The following is a 21,982-nucleotide window of genomic DNA, read 5'->3' on the forward strand; positions in this document are numbered from 1 at the left end:
AGTATACATAATATACCTAGTCTTGAAAAAGAAAATGAAATTTTATGTGCTAAATAGCAGCAACAAAATCAAAGACTCTATGTCTTTAACATTTCAATCAGACTTCAACTAAAGGTAATTAAAATTATATAATTAATAAAGCCAATTTTAAAAGACACAAATAAAAACTGAGATTACAGAAACTGTTCCCTCTTTTCAATCTTCTGTGGAATACTTATAAAGCTGGTCATAAACTCACTTAATTCTAATATGGACATTATTCTGGCCAAACAGTCTGATTATAATAAACTATAAATTAGAAAATATTAACACAGTATAACAAAAAGAAACCAAATTATTTAAAAACATATCATCTTAATTAAATAGCCAGTATCAGACTTAAGGCATTCCCCCTCTAAGAGGCACTTCCTTTAAAACCAAAAACCTTTAAAGGTCTACAACCTTTAAAACCAGACAGATTCAAGACAATAATGACTATTCTTACTATTATTTGGCATTATTCTGAATCTAGAAATTAAAGAGTAAACTAGGAAACACAAATGGGGGTAACTGTTTCAGGAAGGGTAAAAGAGTATGCTGTCAATGCTATGATTTTCCCTAGAACACCCAAAACCAGCAACCAAAAAACCCACTTTGACACTAAATAAGAAAATCTACAGAATGTTTTTTAAAATTGGCATCCGGATTCCTGTATGGTAACCAGATATGGTGAGTGGAGGTAAACTGTTCCATTCATAATATCAACAAAAAGATTCATTATCAATTTCTCTGAAAGAGGACGGTTAAGTGGCTCAGTCGGTTAAGCAACTGACTTTGGCTCAGGTCATGGTCTCAGGGTCCTGAGACTGAGCCCTGCATGGGGCTCTGTGCTCAGGGGGGAGTGTGCCTCTCACTCTCCCTCTGCCCCACCCCTCTGCTCCTTCTCTCTCTGATAAATAAAATCTTTTAAAAAGGGAAATTTCTCTAAAAGAATGTATAGGAATTTTAAAACAATAAAACTGGGGCGCCTGGGTGGCACAGCGGTTAAGCATCTGTCTTCGGCTCAGGGCGTGATCCCGGCGTTATGGGATCGAGCCCCACATCAGGCTCCTCTGCTGTGAGCCTGCTTCTTCCTCTCCCACTCCCCCCTGCTTGTGTTCCCTCTCTCGCTGGCTGTCTCTATCTCTGTCAAATAAATAAATAAATAAAATCTTTAAAAAAATAAAAATAAAATAAAACAATAGAACTGTACTAAAATATAAAATATCTGGACGTAAGAATTTTTAAAACTGTCTTAATACCTTAAGACTAGAGCTAATGACAAGTATTTTAAAGCAAATAAAATTACCAAGACAAATGAGATACTTGAAAAAACTTCCTTCTAACCAGAAAAAACAACAATTAAAAAAAAAAAAATCCAACCTCCCTCCCCACTTTACTGTCTTTTCCTTCGGGTCCTAAGATATCACCAATTGAAAAAATTAAAATAGGCAAAATGTGCAGAGAAAGCTAGGAGATCAGGTTTTAAATTACTCTGACTTTATTCCAGGACTATGCCCTTCATCGTAACACACAGTGTTAAAAATGCAGGTACAGCTTCTCATTACTAGGAATAGTGAGTGAACAGATAAATGTAGGGTTTTCTCATAAATTCACCTCTCCTCCTCTTTTCACTCAATTACCCATGTATTCAAAATGCATTTCTAAATGTGAGGAAATATGTACTGGAAAATTAAATATACAGAAGGGAGACAAAGGAAGTAATATCAGAATTCTGTGATTCTTTTTTTTTTTTTAACCAATGTTTCATTATAGATGAGTGTCCACTGAACTGAATCTTGAAAGATTAGAAAGCCATCATCACTCTGAATAAGCAACCGAGGGTCAAGAAAATCTGAGCATTTGGGCAGGAACAGCATAGGAGACAGCTCCAGGAGACGAATGGAGCAGGAACAGCACACTTCTGTGACAAAAAGACAAAACCAAGAGAATGTTCCTTATTCTCTCACCTCACTTCCAAAGACGTCAAGCTGAGGATCAAGAAAAGGGATGCATTATCACAAAAAAACCAAGTAACAATAAAGGATATTAGTTCCAAGTGTCTGCTGACATGGAAGAAAGGCAAATTAGGTGTTATCCCAAGTGGAGAGTATCTTATGTTCCCATGCTCTAGATTGCTTTGCAACTCCCAACATCATAATCAACTCTGAATAGCCAGAGTATTTTATTGATTTCAACACAGCAGCCAAGCCAGCAGGAACAGCACGGTTCTGCAAGTTTGCAGAGAATTCAAAATGCTCTGGGTCAGTCTTTTGGGCGAATCATTTAATCTCTGTATCTGTAAAACCTGGGTTTCCTCGCAAGGCTATGGTGATGGGTAATTGATTTATGTACAAGAAAGACCTTCTGATTTAACTGATCTGCAATGGAGCCCCGAGTACCAGTTTGTTTGTTTTTTATGTTTTCCAGACATTTCACTACATTTGAGAACCACTGCACCTTAGCAGACTGACTGGAGTATAAGATATGGTTTAAAATAGATTTAAATCATTAAAAATAAAATACATAATCTGCTTCAATTAGTATTTCTTTAGTTATGAGGCTAAATATATCTTAAGATATTTGCTTACTGCATATTTTTTTGTGAATTACTTGTTCATATCCTTAGAAGCCTATCCATCCTCTAAGGCTTCCTCTTTCACACAGTCTTCCTTCGTTCCCAACCAAAAGTGCTATCTCTGTCCTCTCTGTCCCTCAATAGCTTGTACCAAACTTGAGTACTTTCCATATCTTACTTCTTACTGGAGGTATACATGTATATATTATTGTATTTCTTTAGATGACTGACAGGTAAGGATGGCAGGGTCCATGACTCTATACATATATAATCCTCAACTCTAACCAAAGAAATGAAACAACGTGGACGTTCTGAGGAACATTTTTTTTCGACTGACCAAATGTATGAGTATATCTTGAGAAATATACTGGCTTATGTAATTAAAAACAGCTCACAAGAACTAGTTCTATTTTTAAAAAGAAAAACCCTTCAAACGAACAATAAATATTTTACCAAATTAAGCAAATTGGCCTTAAAACATTGAGTAGGTTTCCAAAACACACTATAAAACAGGTCTATTACTTTTACCAAGTATAGTAATCCTGATGGAAGGCTCTAAATGGACAAGGAGATCTGAAGTATACACTTCTCTTTATCCCCACCTATACCACAGGCTAAATAATGCTCACTGGCACTTCAGCATATTCAGAGTTATATTCTTTATGACATATTAAAACTGACATGACAATTTCTGGAGTAATACAGTCATTCACTATTAATACCTAATAATGATCCCTCTATTCTTTTCCGGGTGCTTTTCTTTGGAGTCATGGACAAGGGGCATTCATCTCTTGAAATGCTTTACTGAATGTCACTCAAGAGACAGACATGACAATAGGGAATGGAAACATTAAAGTAACAAATGGTCCTGGAGCATCCAGCCTACAGGGAGACAAATAACTGATTACTTCAATATAATGCTCTAAATACAGACTTTAACAGTTACACAGTCGACTTGCTCCTATCTCTGTTCCCCCATGTTAAGCGGCTTTCTCAAAAGTCCTGCTTACCTAACCAAATCCCATCTTAAGGCTCAGATGCAGTTCTTCCCCAGGTAGCCTTCCCAGGCTGTATAGCCTGGGAGTTTCCTTCCTCTGGGACACAGGGCTTAAAGGGAAGCCCTGTGGTCATCAGACAAATCAGCTAATACATTGCCTCATTAAGTCTCACTTCTTTCAAAGGTAAAACTGGGATAACAAACGTACCTACAATTCATAGGTGAAAAATAAATAAAATAATGAATGTAAAGTCATCAGCATAAGGTTGGCACACTCTGAGGCCTCAACACATGGTACGTAGTATCTATGCCATCATTCAATAATCTATTAACCAATGCTCTCCTGTAAGATCCCTCAGTTTACTGATTTTTTAAAACTGTTGCTACTTTTCATTTTCACCCCTTGTATCTTTGTAGCTCAAGGTGTAAGTGTTGATTAGACGATCTGAATTACAGAAAGAAACCTGTAAAATCAGTAGCTTTCATATTTTGGGGGGCCACAACCCATCATTGTAAATATATAACCCAGTATATAAACATATAAAAAACTGAAAAAAAAATATAGAACTGAAATTAAGGTCATAAACATTCACCCTTATTACTTCTAACTCTAATAATTCTAATTTAGTTCACTACCAAACAAAAAAACCTTCCTCAAAACAAAAAAACCAGGTCAAGACCTAAATTGATTTCACAACCCTTTGGTCATAACCCACAAATGAAAAATTCTCTATTAAGCACTAATAAATGAACATATAGATGAAAAATTGTGAGACCATACAAACTATCTAAAAAAAACCCCACAAAATGAAAAAGTTTTAAGATATCTGTCTCTTTAACTATGATTTATTTTAAGTAATTCTGGAATTTGTTTAATGATAACTTTTTTCCGGCCACATACAAAATAGGGACCTCTGGTTGGTATATGTTGGCAGAAATTTGACAATATTTTATTTATTGGGCTGTCTAGAAGTAACCCACCTTCCCTCGTAAGAGAAATTATCCCAACTAAACTCTTCAGGAACCTGCCCAAAATATAAACACTCTAATGCAAAAGACTGCATTCATCAAGTTTTTTACTCTAAGATCTTCTACTCCATCCTTGGTTTAAAAAAGAAATTTGTCAGAAAACAAGATGAAGTAGCACTTTAGAGCCCAAAGATCACTAACATATTTCTTTTAGAGTACCTACCATTAGGAGACTAGAAAGCATTTTTAATAATTCTTAAGCAATTTCCAATTTATTTGAACTTCAATACTATTCTCAAACCCATTTCACAGCTGCAAATGGTGTTAGTTTTTTCTTGGGGAAGGAAAAAGCCTTTACTGTATTTTGATTTTTTCTTTTCTTTTCTTTTTTTTTTAAAGCCTTTATTTTTTCTTTTTAAGTAATCTCTACCCCCATGGGGGACTCGAACTCACAACCCCGAGATCAAGAAGCACATGCTCTTCTGCTTGATCCAGCCAGGCACCCCTTTACTTTACTTTTAGACTCCAAAATTTAAGGTCTATTTATTCTGAAAAAAAGCCAAACTAGCATAAAAAGGTCATGATCACTACCAAAACTGTACGTTCACCTAATTCAAAAATTGTATTAGCCACACTCTAAATTATTTAGTAATAAATATTTAAACATGACAGTCATTATAGATTTATTTTTAAATGAAAGTCTCAAACTCACTGATACAACTGATATAATCTTTCTTCTCTAATTAACTTTGCTAAACCCACTCCCCCAGACTCCTACTTTGGATTATGAAACACACCATTCTCTTCTCTAACCAAAATGCGCCTTCCTTCCTTTTCTTTTACTAAATATGTAACTTTCCTTTGAATCCTGTATTAAAATAGAGCTCATCCCATATCAGTTTTCTCCATTTTGACTGGAAAAGTAGTAATTTCTTAGAATTCCATAGTGCTTTAGTTTACAAAGAACAAAAAAGTTAATTATAATATCACTGAGTACCAATGAATGTATATATACCGCTGTAGTAAATGCTGGGAGAGGAGGAAAGGAAGTAAACACGGAGGACACTGACCTCAAGAAGGCTCGCAGCAGAGGGAAGATTATATACAAAGACTACCAAAGCACGATCAGGGGATCAAGAGAGAGTGCACTAAAAGGGAAGAAATGCTGAGCATACGCCGAATATGGAAGTAGCCAACCTCAAGATTCCAAATGGGAATATTTATAGTTTGTGTTGCTTTTAACATTCCAGTGGCCGTGTCAATGAATATAAAGGGTTTTCTGGTTGCTGGGCTTGCTGCTGCTTGTATTACCCTGTTCTCAGTTTGCCATTCACACTGTATGAGATTTTGATCTAATTTTCTACACAGATTAGAAACACAGATCTCGATTTTGTATTAAAAAGGAGAAAAGGAGAGCAGTGAGAGAAGACTGACTAGAAGTAAGTCTCATTTAAAAGAAAAGTTAACACCCCGGTTCCAAAATGAGAAAATGGGTTAGGAAGTTGTGTCCTTATTTACTACTAAATAAACAAGCATCTCTTAAAAAAAAACAAGAAACTACCTCCATTTTACTTCAGTCGAGAGAACATGTATTTCAGAGACAATTTTATTTTATAACACTGCAGAAAGACCACTTGGGAAATTTGTTTTTAAATGATACATTCAGATTTCTGAACAAGGAATGGTACTGTGTTACTAGTTTTTTTCCCTAACCGCCCTTCTCAGGGCCTCCATTTAGGGCATTAAAACACACTGGTCAGAGTCGGAATTTTTTTTAAGTAATGCACTTAGAATTCATATTTTCTTCCCCAAGTTTCTTGATGGAGCTACCCCTTGCCTAGGTTGTCCTTTAAGAGCAAAAATGTGTGCTAAGAGAAAAGCAGCACACTGCAACTTCCCAAGAGGGCAGAAATCTTTCACTAACATATCCCATGGGCCAAAAACAGTGCCTGGCCCACACAAAGAACTCAGAAAATATTTGTTCAAAGACTCCTGCCACTACTCCTTTGCATACAACTATGTATTAACTAGTAAGAACCTCAGTATCTTTGTTTTTATTTTTTTTATTTTTATTTTTATTTTTTTTTAAGATTTTATTTATTTGACAGAGATAGAGACAGCCAGCGAGAGAGGGAACACAAGCAGGGGGAGTGGGAGAGGAAGAAGCAGGCCCATAGCAGAAGAGCCTGATGTGGGGCTCGATCCCAGAACACCGGGATCACACCCTGAGCCGAAGGCAGACACTTAACCGCTGTGCCACCCAGGCGCCCAATATCTTTGTTTTTAAAATGGAGAGAATTCAAGGAAGTCCTGGTTGCCCCAGGACGGATTCTATCTCTCCGCAGTTAAGAGGGGAAGAAAGATACCAAAATACACAAATGTTCATTAATAAGCAGTATTATAAATCATTGCCCATAGGGTCTGTCTGCAGTAAACCTTAGACAAAACAATGCAAATGGAAACTCAGATGTAAAACCACAAATTTTGCAAGTAAAACTCCATGAAATTGATCAAAGTGATACTGGATTATTCATTTTTCTAAGCTCGAGAATGGCATCATATTGACTTTTTTGGTTTAATTCCTTTTCCCTTGCAGATACATACTGGAAGCACTTATGAATGAAATAATATGCTTCAAAAACAATGGGGGGTGCATGGGTGTGGAAGGAACATGACTGGCCATGAGCTGATGACTGATAGGTGATGGGGACATAGTGTTCACCATATTACTGTCTTTCCTTGCATATGTTTGATATTTTCCACAATAAAAAAGTTTAAAGCAAAATAAATTTAAAAAGTACTCAAAAACTATTCAAATCATATATATTGACATATGAGATTCTGGCAAACACATCCAGTTAACTAGTGACGAGAAAAATCTGACAAGATGTTTTAAAAGAATGATTGAAAGAGGTTCTTGAGGGACATCTGATGAGCTCAGTCAGCGGTGTGACTCTTAATCTCAGAGTCATGAGTTCAAGCCCCACATCAGGCATGGAGCCTACTTAAAAAAGAATGAATGAATGAATAAAAGCAAGTAATGCAAGAAAGAAACTAAAAAGGTGTTTGAAAAATGGGAAGGGCCTCAAATATATATATATATATATATATATACACACACACACACACATATATACATCACACACACACATATATAATATCTAATACACACACATATAATATCTAATATACACACACACATATATATAAGTTTGAGATTGGTATGAAAAATTAAATGTGTGCATGTGTAGGTACAAGGGGTATCTGTATTTTCTGCTCAAATCTGCTTTGAACCTAAAGCTGCTCTAAAAACTAAAGTTGGTTAATCAAAAAAAAAAAAAAGAAGAAGAAAGAAACGTGAAGGACAGTTTATTGCACTGTTACACAACTTTATCAGAAAAAATCATGTCCCCAAAATAATTTAATTCATTTACTTTGTTTTTTCTATGGAAAATCAGCTTTCAAATCAATTCAACAAAGAAATTTTGGTTCCCGTTTTGAGCATGGTCATATAATAACAAAGGCAAACCTTTTCTACTACTTTCCCTAACTGGTTCTCACTGATCAAGGTGGTAATTTGTCAAGATTTCAAGATTTTTTATAAGTAAAAAGCACTTCTATTTATTGTGTACTTCACAATTTCAACACTTAAACATTATATATCCAATAAATACATCATGTTAATAGCTAAGATTCAGTGGTTAGCATTTTCTACTTTCTCCCCCAACAAAGACATGATACAAATTTGGGTGCTCCTGTGGTCAGATTATTACTTTCCACAAAAGGAGTTCAGCGTATTTGTTAATTCTTATCGTGACTAAACTTAAGTTTCCGGTGGCTATATAATCTAGTTAAATACATTATGTGGTTTCAACTGGGATAATCCAATTTCTATCCAAGAAGGCTGTATCATGTTCTTAATAATATTTAAACAAGGAAGTTACAGTTTAATTAGCAAATGAAATGATCTGTCAGTATAATAGTCTCATTATAATAAAACAGCGAAGAATATAACATTTCATTATAACAAATAAGATATTTAAATTTGTTTCATAATACACCAAGTGCACATCCTCCACTAAAATAAAAATTCTGGTTAAAAAAAAAACATGAAAGAAAGGGTTATGGATGGGGTAAACTTGTAGGAAATAGGCCATTCACTTGTTTTTCCTCCTACAGACCAATTTAAAGGAACACAAAGCTAGAAAGGCCCTTTGGGACTAACTCAGTGATTTTTCAAACAATATGTTTCAGAGCCCTGAGCAGGCTTTATCCTGCCGGAGGAGCCCAATATTGTGTTAAGATTTTGCTTTTATAGAACAATCCACAAATAAGTTTTAAATCTGAAAAACCACAGAGTCTATACTCTTCCCACTTTCCAAAAGAGGGCCCTAAAGCTGAGAGAGGTTAAGCAGGACCAAGATGATGATAATGTTCACGGCAAAGCCAGGTATAGATCAACTGATGTCTTCAAACTAGACCTCACCACTTCACCTGAAAGGTTCAGAGGGACAAGGGAAAAAAAGCAAGTTTCAAGATTACCTTTCTTTAACTCCGTCATTCTCCACACGGGCCATACCAGTTATCCACCAACACTTTGCACTTTGAGTCCGGAGCTGTCTTCACTGCTATTTCCCAAAGACCATTAGGTTTGTGCCTCTCTTCTCCAAGTTATTTCCCTGCTTGTTTAAGACGTTCCCTGTGATATTACCTCACACAAACAATGTCTCTTTAACAGGCAGTTCTAATACTTGAACTTGTCTGTACAAGAGAGCCTGTATTTTACCACAGGGCCAATTTTTAAAGTACACAGAAATAACCTTTCTTCACAGAGATGTTACACAGACCCACAGTCTCGAAATGGATTGAAACAGAATGACGGCCAAGTACATAAGTGAGGTACAAAGTCAAAAAAAAGGGATGGGAAGCCTGAGTATCCCCAAACCAGAACTCTACCCCGCCACCCCCCCCAGACCTGTGATGCCCAGATTCGGGGTTACACTTCTGGTCCGGGATCCAGTCCCAGGGCCTCTGAATAGCATTTACACTCTGGTCTTCTTTAGGAATGTGCTTGATCTATACACCTATTTCCAGTACTTTACAAGCTGCTCAAATAATCCTTGCAGAAAGATACACACTGGCCTATTTGAGGCTCCACAGGATAAAAAATAAAATCATAAAATACCAGACCAGGAATGTTTCTCAGAAATTATTTAGTCCAACCCCCTCATTTCTTTCACAAGAATACTGAAACACATGATTGAAGTAATCTTCCCACATCACAGAGCTCCTGGTAGAAGTTGGATTTTATTTTCATTACTACTTTCCATTCTTCTACAAAGTACTAAATATGATCACTACTCATGTAATTGACAGCTGTCATCACATGTTTTGGCGTCATTTAGATGTAAACTTGTGCAACACACAAGGCTCATTAAAAAACAACGAGCGGAACTATAAACAGGTCACCTTAACATGACTTAAGGGAAAAAAATACACCCAAGATCACAACATGTCCCACCAAGTTCAAAATGTCTCATAGTGCAATCCTGAGAATCAGTTTGCAGCATTTAACCACTGTTCCAAAATAAAATTCTGACAGCATTTCTTGCTGGTTATTTAGACATAAATGGTCTGGTGTTCAAAGGCTAGTAAGCCTTATTGACTGCAACCTTGCCCTAACCACCACGGACTGTCTCCACTGTATTTTTAGCCATTTCTAGGTAAAAGCTACTTAATAAGCCAAAAATAATCCAACTCTAGGTGCTAATTTGCCAAGCTTAGTAAAATGTCAGATAACAATGCTTAACTCTGTGTAGATTCCAGATTCAGTAATCCAAACCAGATATGCATTTACACATAGGTATACTTATATATCGTGCATCTAAAAGAAGCTGTGTCCCCCAAAATAGTTATTCTCTGGTAAATCTAACAAGAGTGATTAAAATGGGGGAATTACTGGAACTGATAAATATAACTTTATTTTTACTGTGCCTCAGTAACACAAACACATAGGAGGCTCACTTGGAAAATCATTTGATGGTAATCAGTTATAAAACATTTCTCTGTTTTCACTGAAAGTGGTTCTTCTCCCTGTTGCATTTTTTCCCCCAAAGTCTTCTATGAATCCTAAATACACAAACTTCTCCACACTCTAATCAAGAGGAGAGCTGTTAACCTTCACATTTTATGGTCACTCTTTGAAAATGGAAAATTAAGTGTTTCAGTTTAGTTTTAATTAAAAAGGTATTACTCCCACCACAACCACCGTCAAGTGGAGATGAGAAATTTGTCAGAGGCTCCCTAATAACTGGCAGATAAGAATCATACTGTGAGGAAATGTAGAGAAGACTATTGCATTACAAAACCCTGAGTCATCACCCAGTTCACTCAGCAGATTTGAGTAAACATTGGATAAGTGACTTCCGTCTTGTGTGTTTATCCATCTATACCCACATGCGTGAACATACAATGTTACCAAATTTTGTGTACAGTTAACCAAACAAGATACAGCACAACTTTCTTAAAAAATCCTCTTGACACAGTGAAGATGCCCATCTTGCTGCTTATTTGGACATAAATGGTTTGGTGGTATCTAAATAAATAAATAAAGTCTCTAACCTTTCTCCCCAGACTGAATTTTTACTAGCTTTCCCCCCTACTTTCAGTGGCACTATCGTCTGCCGGGTGCTTGTGCAAAAAAATAGTAATAGTAATGAAAGAATAACATAACAACTGAAACTGATTTAGATCAGCTATATTCATCTGAGCGTCTCAAAAATAAACACAAGCCAGGTACTCATAATGCCCTGGACAATCTGACAGCTCTCTTCTCTGTTTTCCTTAGGGTCACCCATTTCCAAAGGAAATGTCACAACTGGAGAAACACACACTTTCCCGAGGTTCTAAGACTCAACATTCTCAACATTAAAGTCTAGTATACAGCCCAAGAATGCGCTAGGGGCTGATAAACCAATCTTTTCAATCAAACCCACAAAGACTGAGCAGGCCCCAAAAAGCAGAACTTACGAGTTCCCTACGGCCTCCTTCCCATTCAGAAAGTTACTAGACATGAATTGAAGGATACGAAGAGGCGGAGACCATAGAGGAAGAGGAGGAGGAAGCACCAGGAAAAGTCAAGAGTTGTTCCCCCATAGATGAATCCTCTCTGCTCTCCTCCCCCATGAGCAAAGGTCCAAAAAGGACCCTTGGGGGACCGCTCACCTTTTTCCCTAGTGGCCCGGTGCCCTCTGGCTCCCCAAGGCCCCGCAGGTCGGAAGACAACAACCCGAACCCTTGGGGAGAAGCAGCTGGGGAGGACGTAGAGGGCTGGCGAGGACCAAGGAGGTCCCGCAGGAAAGTGGCAGGGAGGGCACTTGAGTGCTTCCCAGGCACTTGTCTCGATTCTCAGACAACTGCTCCGGGACCACCGGCTGGAGTCGGGGCAGAGTTGTCCAGAGGTCCGGTGAGGACAAAGAGCCGCCTTCCCCCCCCCCCCGGACGCCCTCCCACTGAGCCTTTGATTCCCCACCCACCCTGCAGGCCCGAACACACTTACGTGGAGAGTTTCCTGGTCCAGAAGAGGCCCCCGGGCCACAGCTCTTGGAGCTGCACGGCCCGGCCCAGGTTGCTTTTGATCTGGGCCAGCTGCAAGTCGGACTCGGCGTCCAGCCGCTCGGCATAGGGCAGCAGCTTGTTGTAGACGATCTCCTTCTGAGGGACGAAGCCCCGCGGGTCCGGGCTGGGACGCCCGCCGGGCTCCGGGGGATCCCTGCCGTCCGCCCGCTCGGCCGGCTCCATGAGCCTAGGGACACCCCCCCCACCCCCTCCCACCCTAACCCTCCCCGGCCCCCACCCCTCTCCGGGCTCCGCCTCCTCCGCGTCGTCGTCGCCCCACGGCCGCCGGCGGCCCGTCGCCCTCGGCCCGACCGCTGGGCCCCCTCCCCTGGCCGGCGCGCTACTGGCCCCCGCGCGATCCGGGTTCGTTGGCGGCGGCAGCGGCCGCTCCGCCCGCCCCGCACCGGCTCGGCTGGTGACGCTGCAGCAGCCGGGCCCGCAGGTTCCGGACGGGCCTCAAGTCACTTCCGGGGCGGGGCGGGGCGGGGCGGAGCGACGGCGTCGGAGGAGGTGGTGGCGGCGGCGGTGGCGGCGGCGGGAGCCCAGCGGGCCGCGCCTCCCTCGCCGTGGGGACGGCTCGGAGCCCCCACCCCCGGGCCTCACCGGCCGAGCGCGAGGCTGCCCCACCGGAAACACGAGGCTGAATTCCAAGCTATTGTCCTTCCTCGCTTGGGGTCGCGCGCTCTCTGCGGCTGCCTGCGGGAGCCCATACTCGCCGTGCCTTCCGACAAAGCAGTGGGCCTAGTCCCCCACCCCCAGTGTGTGGAAAAACCTAGGTACTCTGTATCCATCTCACTTGTTACTTACCGATTTGTTTGCTCAGTCTCCTTTAAGCCCTCCTCTTTGTGTTATTCTTCCGGGCCGCCCTCATTCCGAAAAAGTGAATATTCATCCAACAAATATTAATTGAACTGTTTTGTGTGTCAGACGCTCCTTTTAGGCCCTTGAGAAGAGCACGTGGTTTCTGCCCTCCAGGGTTTCAGAGGCCAACTGGAGCTTTAGTCTAGGGAATAAGCAATTACAAGACAATACTCTTAATTGGTGGATAAGTACAGAATGCCTTGGGAACACCTAAAGAGGAGTTAGTTCAAACTGGACGGGTGTCAAGTAGTTTCCTAGAAGTGATAGGTAAGGTTGAGGTTAAAGGCGTTGAGTGCAGAGTTGGTTAGGAAAAGGAGGAGAAGGTATATTTTAGCTGAGGAGACAGCTTAGAGGCTGCAAGCGTGCACTCTAGGAATTCAAAGAAGTGCAGAATGGCTGCAGATTGCTTGCAAGAGGAGCACAGGACTGAAACCTTGAAAGAAATAACAGGGAGTTTTCAGAACTTTAAACCTAAAAGCAACAGAAAACTCAAACATTTTAGACATGGGGATGGCGTGATATAATTTATATTTTCAAAGAATCACTCTGACTTTATGTAGAGAATAGATTAAAGCAGACTCGAATTGGAAACTGGAGGACCCCTTAAGAAGCTGTGACATACTGATAGCATGGATGTCAGTTGAAATGGTTTAAGAACTGTTGCAGTGAGAAGAATGGTCTGGGCTTGGTAGCTGATTAAGTATGAAGAGTGCAACAATGAGAAGAGACAGGATGATTTCAGATTTCTGGTTTGAGAAGATGGATAGATAATAAAGTCCTTCACCAAGATAGCAGGAACAGATTTGGAGGCAAAATGCCTAAAGGATGGAAAAGTACTTTGATGTATGGATCAGGAGGATGATCTAACCTGAGATATGTATTAGCATTATAGGTAAGATTGGAGGGAATGAGATATAGACTATTGTTAAAAGATAAAGAGGCTTATTAAAACTTTTAGGAGTTCATTGAGTAAAAATCTATATGAATTGGGCAGGGCCAAACCAGAATTGGTTAGGAGCCCTGACAGGAGCCAGGGGAAAGACAGGTAGAGAAGGGGTAGAGACAAAGTTTATTTGATTGGCAGTAGCTTAAAATCCAATTGGCAGTTTGTGATTGGTTGTCCTGAGTGTTTAGATTTCATAACCTTGAGGCATTTGCACAGATTTTGGGCAGAGACATTAGAGCCACTTCAGTCTAATGGCCTTTATGTAATTAGTTTAACAGTATAAACAGTATGGGGCCCTTGATCAAACTCTCAGGAGTACCATATTTAAGGATGGATAGAGAAAGAGGAGAGAGACAACAAAGAAAACTCATGAGAAGTGGTCAGAGAAGTTGGAGTTCTAGAAAGGTGGGCGTTCCTAAAGACGGAGTGTTTCAGATGGAGGAAATAATCAAGGTATCAAAAGTGGTTGACCTGTCAAATGAAATGAGACCTGAGGAGAGTTTATTGGAGTTACTGATACGACAGGTAACAGTTTCAGGGGAGCTACAATGGAAGCCAGATTACAATGACAATGGGAAAATAGGAAGTAAATAACTAGAGGCAGTAAAAGTGGACCACCTTTTTAAAAAAGTTTGGGTGGGAAGAAAAAGAGAGATAAGGAGGTAGCTGGAATAAAAAGGAATTTTTGAAGATGGGATATGCTTTAAATGTTAATGAGAAGAGCCAATGGAGAAAGGTTGAAGATATGTGGGTGAGGATGACAGAGAGTGGGAGAGAATGTGGAGTCATTGGCCTGTAGCAATAAACCAGACTGTGCTTCCATTGTCAGAGGAGAAAGGCAGGGGAGGATAGGTGCAAATGCAAAAAGGTTTGCAGATTTGGTGACTAGAGGTTGGAGGAGTTCTTTCTGATAGTTTCTTTTTTCTTTTTTCTTTTTCTGTAAAATAAGAGAATGAGAATGATGGGAGGAAGTGGGGCAAAGGAGATTGGAGAAGGTTTAGAGTAGTCTCAAAATTCAGAAAACCCATTAGAGAAACAGTAAAATTACTTGTCAGTTAAGTCTGGAAGCATGAATTTACTGTCATCTCTGTGAACAATTTAGTGATTTTCCCCAATAATATTTAGCAGCTCAGGATTATATGCCATGCAGTCTGGTATGATGCAATGACAAAGGAATAAGAATGTATGTTGGTGGTAGTGATGGTAGTGGTGTTAGCTACTACCGTTGAACCCTTCTCTCAGCCAGTGCTTTACCTACAATATCTCATTGAATTTTCTTTTCTAAATAGAGATCATTGGGTTGAGAACATTTAAAAGAGAGTGGTTAATGTCAAAATTGGTTGAAGTCTAACTGAAGAGAGAAGAGGGGCTGATAGAGAGGTCAAGGGACTCAGATCCTGATGAGGTACAAGAGCAATGTGAAAGGATTGGCCTGAGCAAGGGATCTGGAAGAACAGGAATATTTGGATTTAAGATTTCAAAGAGGCCGTTCCGATGATGTCAGTTTCCCTGGAAATGGATGTCGGAACTGGGAAGGTCAAAAGAATTATTGGAACAAAAAAGATGACGTCTCTTTCTGTTATTCTATGTGAGGCTTAATGGAAAACACTAGTGAAACCTCTTCAGGTGAGAAAGTTGGGAGACCTTAAGTTGCTTTGGGGGACCAAGTCTACTCATCATTGGAGATAGTAACCCAAAGCCTGGGGTTAATTTTCTCTTCTCAAGACTAATGCCCTGAGCATTTTTTTTTTTTTTTTTTTTAATCTTTTAGAGCTCGGGATACTCCACCAAAAGATAACAGCACATTATGCTTTCAGTCAGACCCTGAGGGACACTTTGGCTTCTTATCAGACCCCTCCAGGAGGCTGACTGAAATCGCTGTTCCTGGAAAGTGCAATAGCCCTTCATGGAAAATATTCTGAAGACTGAGGTTTCTCCTCAGGCTAGAGGAACTGCTGGGGATAATTACCAATCAAATATTTATGCCTTTGGTTCACTACTTGATAATCCACTTAGTAGTGAAAAAAAATGACAGGTTGTTAGTTTCTGCCTTTAGAAGTATTTGAATTATATTAGAATGATTCATTCTAATAGAATCAAATGTCCGAACTCCTGCTGTGTTGCAGTTACTATTCAACAAGAATATTGGACCTGAGAAACGAGAGGTTTTTTCCCCTAGTTCCTATATGATTTTTTTAAGTAGGTGCCGTACCTAACATGGGGTCCGAGCTCACAACCCCGAGATCAGGAATCACATGATCTACCGACCAAGCCAGCCAGGCACCCTGTAGTTCCTATATGATTTTAAAAAGATTTTATTAATTTATTTGAGAGAGAGAGCGTGCCCTTTTTAGCAGGGGAGGGGCAGAGGGAGAGGAAAGAATTTCAGCAAATTGTCAATCTCATGACCCTGAGATCATGACTGAGTTGAAACCAAGAGTCAGATGCTCAACCAACTGAGCCACCCAGGCGCCCCTCCTATATGATTTTTAAGTTTTGGAGTTTTCATCCAAAAGCCCTTCTCATGCATCATGGCATCCACTTCACTTCATTAGAGTATATTTGGAATTCATTTTTTTACTAAAGAGGAAATCACAGCTAAAGCTTGAATTTTTCTACAATTACTGCTTTACAGTCTTTCTCTTTGTTAGGCATTTTGCCATTTTACTACGATGTAACTAGGTGTAGACTTCTTTTTATTTATCTTGTAGGGGATTTTTGTTTCTTAAATGAAAAGATTCATATCATTCATCAGTCATGTAAAATTTTTGCCTATTATCTGTTCACAATTTTTCTGTTCCTCTTCTCTCTTTGTACAATTCCCACTAGACATATGTTACACCTTCTCATTCTAATCTCTGTATTTGTTACTTTCATTTTGCAAATCTTCATTTCTTTACCTCATCTGGATAACTTTATCAGACCTATTTCTAATTCATAGAATTCTTTGTTATTGTGCATCCGATCTGTTTAATTTGTCCATTGAGCTTCTAATTCTAATGATTTTTTTAATTTTAGAAGTTCTATTTTGCTCCTTTCCAAATCTGCTATTCTATTTTCATTGACTTTTGTTCTTTATGGTTCCAATGACTTCTTTAATGATTTTAGACATGTTCATTTAATTATTTTACACAATATTTAATTTAATTTAATTTAATTTAATTTAATTTATTTATTAGAGAGAGCACGAGTGGCAGGAGGGGCAGAGGGAGAGGGATCCCGACACAGGGCTAAATACCAGGACCCCAGGATCGCAGAGCCAAAGGCAGATGCTTAACCTGCTGAGCCCCCCAGATGCCTCTAGACAATAACATTTAGACAATCCTTTCTGTTATTTTAGATTTTTAGGGGTGCTATATGTTTGTTGACTTTTGTTCATGGTGGATCATTTGCTTGTATTTTGTAATTTTTTATATTATGATACTATCTTCATTTGGTTTTTTGTCTCTCTGGAACTCCCATGTGACCCAGAGCATTTTGTTTGTTTGTTTGCTTGCACCTGATCCACAGAAACAGCACAGGCCCAGTACCAATCAATATTTATGTTCATTTTTCAGCTAGTATAAATTTGAATTTGTATCCTATGTAAGTTACAGGCCTGGGAATTCAGCCCTTAGAGAATTCTGGGTTTTTTTGCAATATTTTATTTCCAACTCCCTTTGGTCTGAGGCATCAGCTTCTTTCCCTGAGTAGGTGTTAAAACCCAAGTCACTAGCTGTTTCAAGCTCCAATAACACTGCCCCAAAATTGATGCAGAATTAACTCACACACTTATCACTCTGGCTCTCCTTTCCTCTTTGTTTTTGAGTCTGGAGATTTTTCCTTTTCTGTGTGTGAACTCATCTGTTGTTATCACTTGTTATATTTAATGCAGAATTTCTATACGTGGGTTTCTGCATTAGCTCAGGCTGCCATGCTACTGGAACTGGAGACCTTAAGGAATGAACTTCTAACTCTAAATTATTAGACATCATTTGGAGCGAAAGGGAGTAATTGTGGATGATTAAGAGCTTTTTTAGAATCCTCATATCACATAGGTGGTCATTGGTGATTCCTATCCATCAAGCTATATTTATTTAAGGATTAAAAAATTATTATATTATTACTTAGAAAATGCCTACTTGATATTTAAATGCAAAGAGTTTTTCAGCACAACCGAAGCTCTTTGTGTTTCTTCTTTTTGACAAGCTATGAATAATGTAGGAGGTCACAGCTTCCCTTTAATCAAATATAGTAAAGGGATGTACTTTTTAACATGGGTTGAAGAAATTAACAATAGAGGCAGTGGAGAGATAATAACTAATGCACAAAGAGGATATATACTCTTTCCACCTACCCCCCAGTTTTTATATTTATAAATAGAACAGGCCTTGCTCATAAGCAGAGAATGGAATTGTCTGCATGAATAGCTTGAATAGCCAGCAAGACACTCACACTATGATGCTTGAAATGCTGCCCTTTGCAATCTGTTTTTTTTGTACTAAGCAGAATGTCTTTTGAAATTTTTAGACTCATAAAAGGGGTAATATATCAAATCCCTAATTCTCCAGGGTGAATTATATATTCATTAATTCAATAAACATTATTGAGTGCCTCCTGAGTGCCAAGTTGGAGATCATAAGATGAATGACATTGTACTTGTCCTCAAGGAGTTCACTATCTAGTGTGTTGACAGTCAAGTAAACACATAAATTAAAATTGTAACCAAATGTCAGCTGGGATCTCCCTACCTCTTAAAATCTCTAGATGAAACTAATTGAAACTGCGTTCCATAGACTGAAAAATTCAGTGCCTCACCCAGTAGTTCTGCCAGTTTTGGAGGATGGGAGGTTATGTTTTTATAGTATCTCCCAGCTCTAAACTTTTGCTTCTGGTAAATTAGTTCTGTCAAGTGATCATCTTCCCCTGAGGCTTGTTGTTCCCATCCCAGTACTGCTTCAGTCCAAACACGGAATCTAGCTTTTTCTCTTATTTTCCACAATTTCTATACAACAGATCACTCATAGAAGGCTCTGTGTGTGTGTGTGCACGCGCGCACACATGCACGCAAGAGAGAGAGAAAGAGAATAAATGTAAGCAAATTCAAAGAGACAAAGGGATTTATATGCTAGAAATAACAAACAACTTAAAATGTAACATAAAAGTTTTTTCCTAAAAGGTGTATTTTTTATGTGATTGCTGATATTATGGAACTCACTGTCAAGTGGGCCAATCAGACATTAAACAACTCATTCTACAGGTATTTTAATTATAGTTTTGTTAAATGCTGTAATAGGATAAAGGGAACTCTGATTGTTAGAATAGGGGGACCTGGCCTAGACTAAGACGCCTAGAAAGATTTCTTTGAGGAAGTAGCAGTTGATGAATGAGGAGCTCGGGGAAAGGATGGTTAAGAATGATCTGGCTAGGAAAACAGTATGAGTGGAGGACTGAGGTAGGGGAAGAACTTAGCTTGTTTGAGAAGCTCAGAAAAGACCAATATGTACAGAGAGGGAGGGTAAGAGGGGCAGAGAAGGTAAGCAGTTAGGTCATGGAGTACCTTGTCGGTTGGGTTAAGAATTTTAGATTTTATCCTGAAAGCTATATATGAATATAGTGCTTTGAGCTGTACCCAGATACTTGGAGGAAGCTGAAGGGGTAACATGAGGGTGTGGAAGCCATGAAGTCAAGTGGATAGATAACTGCAGGCAGAGGCAGAAGCATGTGGAAAGTATGTGGAGTTTTCGTTGGGCCTAATTAGACCAGGGAGCAACGAGTACAGTGTGGTAGGAGCACAGAAAATGTGGATAAAGGCAAGAGAGGAGACAAGAAGGTAAACTGAAACCAGATTACAAATAGTCATGAATCTACGTATATTGATGATAATGATGGTAGTGGTGATAGCTCTAGAGAGTGGGCTGCTTTTCTGGACTCAGAACCTAAGTAATTCAGTTTTTAAGTTGTTGCCTTGTTTTGTTTTTTAAGTTCATCTTTTTATTTTGAGTAATTGTAGATTCTCATGTATTTGCAGGAAATAATACAGAGATATCCCTCGTACCTTTTACCCAGTTTCCCGAAATTGGTATCATCTTGCAGAATTGATATCATCCTTAGTACAATATCATAATCAGGATATTTACACTGATGAAGTCAAACAAGATATAAACACTTCCACACCACAAGTGTTCCTCCTGTTGCCCTTTATACTGTCATTCACTTCCCCGACCCCTTCCATGTCTCTAATCCCTGGAAATTACGAATCTGGTCTCTATTTCTACGATTTTGTGGTTTCAAGACTATTATATAAATGGAATCATACAGGATATAACCTGTTGGAATTTCCCCTTTTCTCTCAGATAATTCCCTAGGGAATTATCCAAGTTGTTGTGTGTGCCATAGTTCGTTTCTTTTTGTAACTGAATGGCATTCCGTAGTACTGATGTACTATAGTTTGTTTTTGGCCATTCTAAGTAAAGTTGCTGTGAATATTCATCTACAAATTTTTGTGTGAACATAAGTTCTAATTTCTCTGGGATAGAAATCTAAGAGTGCAATTGCTGGGTCATGCTGGGTTGCATTGTTTAGTTTTATAGATAAAGTAATGTCAAACTCTTTATGTGGTGATACCTCATTGTGGATTTAATTGGCATTTCCCTAATGGAGAGGGATGTTGACCTTATTTTCAAGTGCTTATTTGTTACCTCCATGGGTGGTAACTAGGTGAAAATGTCTGCTTCTGTTTTTTGCCTGGTTTTTAATTGGATTGCTAGGTCTTTTACTGTTGAGTTTGGCATGTTCTTTATATATTCCAAGTGCTATTCCTTTGTCAGATATGTGGTTTGCGAATATTTTCTCCTTGTTTGCAACTTATCTTTTCATCCTCTAATAGGGTCTTTGCAGAATAAGTTTTTAATTTTGATGAGGTCCAATTTATCAGTTTTTCCTTTTGTGGACCAAACTTTTGGTGTCAGATCCTAGAACCTTGCCTAGTCCTAGATTCAAAGATTTCTTTTTTTAAGTTTCATGTTTTACATTTAAGTCCATGATCCATTTTGAGTTGATTTTTGTATGAGTGTGACATTTATTTCAAGATTCATATATTTTTTAAGATTTTATTTATTTATTTGACAGAGAGCGAGAGAGAAAGAAAGAGCAGAAGCAGGGGGAGTGGCAGACGGAAGGAGAGGGAGAAGCAGGCTCCCCACTGAGCAGAGAGCCCAATGTGGGGCTCGGTCCCAGGACCCTGAGATCATGACCTGAACCAAAAGCAGATGCTTAACCGCCTGAGCCACCTAGATGCCCCCAAGATTCATATTTTTGCCTGTGAATGTCCAGTTAATTCAGTTTTAAATAACAACATTTGAAAACTACCAAAAGTCTAGTCGAGGTATCATTGTTTCAAATCCAGTCATTTCATTTCAGTCTTTACTCAAACATGCAGTGGAAAGACACCGTCTACTCTTATGATCCACCGTGAGCCAATACTTAAATGAAAAGACATAACTCTCAAGAACAAAGAGTAAGTTTTATGGTCAGTTCTTAAGTCCATAATTAGTCATACAAAGAATGCATTTGACTAACTATGCTAGAACATGGTCCTGCTAAGAATACAACTAATTTACTTTTTTCAGAACACTTCCAATAGTGGACATCTGTAATTGTTTTTGACTGCTCAGCATCTGAACCCAGTGGCTAGATTTGGGAAATCCTCCCATCTAAGTCTTGGTGAGAAGTAGGCTCCTACCTCTAACTTCAGAAGTCTAAGGAGTGAGATTCACCCTCTACCCACTCCCCTGACAGCCTTGTGATCCAGATTTTGCCACCATGTACTTTATTTTTTTTTAAGATTTTATTTATTTGACAGAGAGAGAAACAACCAGCGAGAGAGGGAACACAAGCAGGGGGAGTGGGAGAGGAAGAAGCAGGCTTCCCAGCAGAGCAAGGAGCTCTATGCAGGGCTCCATCCCAGGACCCTGGGATCATGCCCTGAGCTGAAGGCAGATGCTTAACAACTGAG

General features: G+C 39.2%; 2 protein-coding genes across 13 annotated transcripts in view; one reads left to right on the forward strand and one right to left on the reverse strand.

The window, feature by feature from the left end:
• PSME4 (proteasome activator subunit 4) overlaps positions 1-12,609 on the reverse strand; it is a 103,984-nt gene extending 91,375 nt beyond the window's left edge. The window contains exon 1 of one of the 2 annotated variants that reach the window (XM_087863397.1): positions 12,121-12,609. In XM_087863397.1, the coding sequence (XP_087719523.1) occupies positions 12,121-12,362 (242 nt within the window). In that variant the 5' untranslated portion in view covers positions 12,363-12,609. The remainder of the gene's footprint in view (positions 1-12,120) is intronic. The other variant, XM_045787973.2, reaches the window with a different exon arrangement.
• Positions 12,610-12,676: 67 nt separating this feature from the next.
• LOC123785927 (uncharacterized) overlaps positions 12,677-21,982 on the forward strand; it is a 98,892-nt gene continuing 89,586 nt past the window's right edge. For all 11 annotated transcript variants that reach the window (XR_015725176.1, XR_015725180.1, XR_015725177.1 and 8 more), the window contains exon 1: positions 12,677-12,955. The gene's annotated coding sequence lies outside the window, so the exon portion shown is untranslated. The remainder of the gene's footprint in view (positions 12,956-21,982) is intronic.

The sequence above is a fragment of the Ursus americanus genome, chromosome 7 (assembly GCF_024610735.1).
Source record: "Ursus americanus isolate L20-20 chromosome 7, mUrsAme1.1.p, whole genome shotgun sequence".
In the NCBI taxonomy this organism is placed as follows: domain Eukaryota; kingdom Metazoa; phylum Chordata; class Mammalia; order Carnivora; family Ursidae; genus Ursus; species Ursus americanus.